The sequence below is a fragment of the Poecilia latipinna genome, unplaced genomic scaffold (genome assembly GCF_001443285.1).
Source record: "Poecilia latipinna isolate Pla-1442-1.1 unplaced genomic scaffold, P_latipinna-1.0 Scaffold3830, whole genome shotgun sequence".
Classification (NCBI taxonomy): domain Eukaryota; kingdom Metazoa; phylum Chordata; class Actinopteri; order Cyprinodontiformes; family Poeciliidae; genus Poecilia; species Poecilia latipinna.
In genome coordinates, this window is record NW_015116446.1 from 1 (window position 1) to 6,566 (window position 6,566).

The 6,566-nt window shown below is 38.3% G+C and overlaps 1 protein-coding gene across 1 annotated transcript; it reads left to right on the forward strand.

The window, feature by feature from the left end:
• Positions 1-475: 475 nt before the first annotated feature.
• On the forward strand, positions 476-4,106 carry LOC106941730 (transcription cofactor HES-6-like). The gene is made up of 4 exons (XM_015024837.1): positions 476-792; positions 879-965; positions 1,063-1,144; positions 2,641-4,106. The coding sequence occupies exons 1-4, from the start codon at positions 724-726 to the stop codon at positions 3,033-3,035; spliced, it is 633 nt and encodes a 210-aa protein (XP_014880323.1). The 5' UTR covers positions 476-723; the 3' UTR covers positions 3,036-4,106.
• The last annotated feature ends 2,460 nt before the right edge of the window (positions 4,107-6,566 follow it).

Sequence of the window (6,566 nt, forward strand, 5' to 3'; positions counted from 1 at the left end):
ATTTTTACTTTCTTTTTACACACTGTACCTTAGATGGCAATAAATGAGGTCATGTGCTCATACTTGTTCTCTTTTTTTAATAGACTAAAATAAAGGAACTGAAATAACACTTTATGAAGAACAAAACGAAGAAAAAAAACAAAAACACGAGAAAGTAAAACAACAGTGAATCGGGACCTTTGCGGTTTGCCTTCTTTACAGCTTTTTAAACAGGAGTTAATTGGTTTTCATTTGTCAACTGAATGTTAGCAATTAAGAATTAATTAACCAAACTTCCTAATGACGTGAGAACTGTCCCTGATAAGCACAACTTAATAAGGGCTTAGCCATGCAACTAATAAGGAAACTGATGTTGAATTGTATTTGTTAAGAGCAGTGTGCAACAAACTATCTGCGACTGAACATATGATCCTGAATGCATAGTTTATAAGTTACTTCAACTCTTTAAAGTTCGACTGCACATCATCGCATGTCTTGGCCCCGCGGTCCAGGACCCCTGTTGATAAAGAGTACGGGCGTTGCGCGCCTTCTCTGTCTTTACACCCAGTTCATCCATTTATATGTAAATGAGCCACGTATACAGCCGCAGAAAGCCCCCCCCCCGGCAATAACAGCCCATTCTCTGAAGGAGTCAACTACCGCACGGCCATCTGTCCCCCACACGGACTCCAGCTAACGGCTTTCTGGAAAACACCCCAGCAGCCTCCTGGCCAAACTTCAACCATGGCTCCGGTACGCAGCAACACCAGCGGAATGAATGGAGGTGACAGCGAAGCACAATCTGACAGGAAGGTAGGGTATGGAGATTTTGGGAGCTGCGACAGAGCGCAGAAAGTAATAACCATGACCTCTCTTGTCCCTCGATATTCTTCCTGTAGATGAGGAAACCTCTCATGGAAAAGAAAAGAAGAGCTCGCATTAATGAAAGCTTACAAGAGCTCAGGATTCTCATCGCAGACTCAGACGTAAGTGAGCCTTTTTATTTAAATGACCTCACGTCGATGTGTCCTTAATTGAGTTAATTTAGCTCAACCGGTGGCTGCTGCTTTTCACTCGCCGCAGTTACAGTCGAAGATGGAGAATGCTGAAGTTTTGGAGGTGACGGTGAAACATGTAGAAAGCATCCTGCAGAGCCGAGCACAAGGTAAAAACCCCTGCTACTGTATAGCAGCATTTAAAATAAGGTTGACCTATAGCCTACAAAAAAAATAAATAAATAAATAAATAAAATGTTTTGAACCGAACGAAAACAGCCTGTAAATAACTTTAAATAATTCTTCCGCGAAGAAATATAGTTCTTATTATTAGCGGATACATATTATCATCCCAACATTTGAGTTGTAACCTCAGTTGAGGTCCCCAGTTGACAAGTACAGGGTCTTGAGATCCTCCTTAAGAAATACATGTAAATTTATGAATGTATGAATATATACATGCGTGTCAGGACAATTTTAGCACATTAACTTTATAGGTATATCAAAGACTAGCCCTCAAAAATGAAACATGACCATCTAAGAACAAATCACCCGTCATTTATTTATATGTAATTATTTTTAGAAATTATGCATGGCATGGAGAAAGTCTTGATTATCCCTACAGATAAACATGAAACATGACTTTATCTGTAAGTCATGATGACCTACAGATAAGTCAACCAAACATGCATATACATGCATGTATATTGTGTATACTATGTATACACAATATACAGAGTATATACATTTTTCACAATATATTATCAATTTTAAAGTTGCTGATCAATTAGAGCTGGTAAAAATGAAAACACAATTAATCGTGATGGCCTTGAGTATTGATGGCTACCAGGAGTGGTGGGATTGTGATGTCACGTTCTTCACTTGACTCAGACTTTCTTCATAGTTCTGTATTTTGCAGAGTTAAAATTTTCACCCATTATTTACGTCAGGATTTAGTGTGGCTAGCTTCTTCTGGTGCAGAATTATGATGCGCCCTTAACATCAACGACGTCAAAGTCTGATAAAATGAGACATGGCTGTTCAGACTTTGAAAATTATCTAATTTAGTACCACACATTGAATTGGCACAAATCAGATTGTTATTTGGGGGGCGGGAGTGAAATGATCTGAATAGGGCCATTCAGACTGACATGAAAAAGGTCTATATGGGTCACAGGTGGGAAAAATAAAATGGATTTGGGTCACATTTGCCTGCTGTGTGAACATAGACTAAGAGATTAATAAGTAGATTTTTTTTTTAAATTACTCAATATTGTTTTGTTGCAACAAAGCATATTCAATAAACCCAGTTTTGCTGAAAACAGTAACAATGATATATTTTTTAAAAATATATAATAAAAATAATATTTTGTGTTGTTTGGTTTATCATCAGAAGTACTCAAAACCCCCAGTTGGTAAAATAACGTAACAAGGGACTTCAGCGCCAGTGAGAGGACTGGAGCACAAACAGCAGATTTGTTGGTAGCAACACTAATGATGATGTTTTTCAATAATTTACCAAAATTCCATAATGTTGCAACAGATTGACTGACTTGTACTGCTCGCATACTCAATCAATAGTTTGGCTCAGACACTACTGAGACCACAGTGGTTGCCTTATTTGACATTTAAAATACCGTTGTGGCTGCTGTATGTCTTTCTCCAGAGGTGGACACTCTGAACAGGGAGGCCAAGGAGCGTTTCGCCGCCGGCTACATCCAGTGCATGCACGATGTGCACACGTTTGTGTCCTGTTGCCCTGGAATAGACCCCGCCATTGCATCTGAGCTGCTGAACCACCTCCTGGAGAGGATGCCCCTTAATGACGAGGAGCATCTTGATGAAAACAAGCCAGCCTGTAGTAGCGCTCGGCCCCTCCCTGAGAGTATGTACGCCAGAGTGGTGTCCCCGGTCACTTCCAACACCTCCACTGACGACCTGAGCTCCGACCTGGATGAGACGGACTCGGAGCAAAACCAAGCTTCCTCCACAGAGGAGGTAGCTAGCCAGCACGCATCGTCTGGCATGACTTTCTCAAAGCCAATGTGGAGACCTTGGTAAAGAACTTTGAAGAGGCTTGTGTAAACTAGTTGATTATTGGTTATTGCTAGAATGTACCGGATAGGCTGTAGTTCACTACAAAACATCCCTGAATGGGCAACAGTACAATGTCTCTGACAGTGGTTCTCTTTTTTTTATTTTTTATTATATACTATCTTCGTGATTTCTCCAAGTACCACCATCTTGATAGGCTTTTTAACACAGTAATAGAACAGAACTTGGATCTTTTGAACTTGCTGGGTTGTGTCATAGAGACACAAAATCATTCTCAAAATCATTCAGTCATTCTCATTTATTGGCAATGCATGATTGGTTGAAAAATGCGTTTTAAATACATCCTCCATTTTTACACATAAGTTCAAATTTCTGAGTTTAAAGTTGAAAAAGAATTAATTAATTAAAAGAAAGTTGAAATCCCCAATGGTAAAGTCAGTGGGTGCTTACAATCTCCAACCTCACAATCCAATATGGCTGCCCTGACATTAAATTTAGTACATCTGGCAACTTGTGTATTATTAAACTAAGTCACACACAATGTTGTACAGTCTTTTTTTAATTAGCATATGGCAACGTTTTTAATGAACAGGTAATGTGCTTGCATTTACCTTATGAACAATTATTTCAAGATTTTCTTTTTGAAAACCACTGTTGTCAGTCCACCTGTCACTAGTCATACATGCACCACAGTTTGAGAACCATATGTCTAAGGCTATGACTCTTACACTGTTGCGTTGGTGGTATTGACGCTCCATATAATTGCACTTCTATTTAATTGAAACGCTGACTCACAGAGTACTGTACAATGTCCATTTGTGAATATTTTCTATACCAGACTAATTGCAGTTAGACATGCAGGATGAGTCTGGACTTCTATTGCTAAAACTGGCTATGGTTGTCATTTAGCAGAACAGCAGCTAGCACTGGTTTTCTGACATCCTACCATATCAGTACCTATTAACATAGCATTGTGTTCCAATAAACACTCAAGGAATCAAGATCCCTGTCCTGTTCTGTCCTGTTTTAAAATTATGTCATTACTTTAAAAATTTTTTAAGTCTTCAAAAAAAAAAAAAAGCTAGGGAACCACTTCAGCTAAGACATAAAGAAGCTCTTTGCAAAAATGTATTAAAGCTGCAGTTGAAGTATTTAATGTTGTAAAATGTAATAAAAATAGTTGCAGAGATCATTGATGTGTACATTCTGCATTTAAAAGTGTACAGGCTCACCTTGATAAGGTGGTGAATGCATTTGTAAATATGTACTTGTTTTAACATTTAATTGTTCCTCTCCAGATACATTGTTAAATTATTTCCTATTTAGAAAGTCGAGGACTGCGTATTTATAGTGCATTAGTAAGCTACCTCATCCAGTTTAAATAAATAACTTTTTTTTTAAACAAAGACCTCTGTGGACATTCTATTTATGCACCTTTCTCGCTCCTAAAAAGCGACTTTTACACAGAACGATCCCACTAACCACCCACCCTCGTCTGTTACAAAGATTTACTCTGCAGTTGTGGGCCAGATTGTGTGAACACTCCCTCTCTCTCTTTCGCTCGCTCGAAGATTTCTCTGCACGTCGTAGGCATTTGTGAGGTGTGAAATGAGTAATCGCTCCTTTTCTAGGCCTCGTTCTGAACATGTCAAATGGGTTTTATAGCTCTGAGCTCAGCTTTTATATGTTTTTTTTTAATACCTTGGATACATGGATGGTCATGAGAATCAATTTCCTATAAGCACCAGTTTGTCATAATGTACCGAATTAGGCTGTAATGCCCTTTGGGTGTGCGTTCAATAGCAAATTATTGAACGGCTTCAGGATCAAAAGCGAAGGGAAGATGTGAAGGGAAAATGTTACTCAGCTCTTCCAGATTTCAGATCAAACAGTACTTCTGAGAACGCTCTGAATCCATCTTTGGTCTCTTGTCATCTCCTATGTTCCTGCAATATTCACTGAGTGTCAATTATTTTGCAGTCAATGGTCCTAACACCTCTACCAGCTCTTGTGATTGTGACAATTTAGAAAATGACAGGAGAAATATTAATACAATTAAATAATCCTTCTACAGCACCACTGATAAGGTTCCATACCCGTTGATTTTTTTTATTTTTATTTATTTTTTCGGGAAGGATCAACACATGGCAGTGTGCAACTGTAAATTAGAAGGAAAATGTATTTTGCAAATTAAAAATCTGTAAAGTGGGGCATTTATGTTTGTGTGGCCCCCTTTATTTACCATTAAATAAAGTGAATTGCAGCAGATTGGCTTCCACCTCGGTATAAAAATGGTTGTCAGTGAACACTAGTGAACAAACAACATCGGTAAACATCCTAGACAGATCAGTAATGCAATTGTGGAAAAGTTGAAAGCACGGTTAGGTTATAAAACATTGTCCTTCATCTCAAAATAAAGAGAGAATTGCCAAAGTGGAAACATCCCAGTCCAGTAATCAGAGAAAAAGGCAATAATCCAATGCTTCTCTGGAGGAGATGCAGAGATCCTCAAAGACGGTCTGTTTGGAAGAGTGGCAAACAGAAATTCATGAGAAGTCCATCTTATTGCAGGTTATGCAAAAAAAAAAAAAAAACTGTGGCTAACACAAAACTATCACTCCTCAACTATCACTCCACACACTACCCGGAACACACGCTGTCGGTGAACCATAGATGTGGCAGAACTAAGGTGTGGGCAACCTGTCAAGAGGCTGCAAAAGACATCACTTTCCAAAAAAAAAACAACAACAAAAAAAAAACGCGACAGCCGGTTTAGATCGAAATATATCCATGTGTTAGAATAAAGTCAAGACATAAATACAGTTGAGAATATTGAAAACTGATGTGATGTGAAACGTAAAGTGACTAAAATATGAAAAGCTCCGCTCATGAATACAAATGCTGTATTCTCTGTATTCACCAGACGTAATACTGACGATTGGCTGCTTGGAGAATGTTTGGACACGTCTGAAGTATAATCTTCAAAAAATATATATGCATATATTTGAGAAACACACATTCTTTGTCACGCAGTATTTGTCTAACATCATGCAAGAACATATATAGCCTACGTAATAATAATAATAATAATAATAATAATAATAATAATAATAATAATAATAAACCTGTTGAAGTATTTCTTGTTCATGTGAAACAACTACGGTTTCACTTCATTGTTTCAAGAAGAAAGAACGAAAGAAAGACCGGATTTGCAGATCAGCAGATGTAAATAAGCGCAGCAGGCCAGCAATTTGCACCTTGTTCTAAATCTGTAGCCTAACATGCGAGGTAGAGGGTGTGAGCGGTGGATTACGGTAACGCGCCATCCTTATCAAGCACTTTGCAAACTCAAGCAATCATATAGCTTGTTTATTTACGCCACCAAAAGAATGCATGAAATAATAACAATAATAAAAAGCCTGGTTCTACTCCACAATTTGTTCAGATTAAGACAACTACCAACTCCACACTTGTATTTGCATGAAATGCGAGGTGTGAAAGAAGACGGTGAACAAGGCCGCTTTGATGTGGAGGATC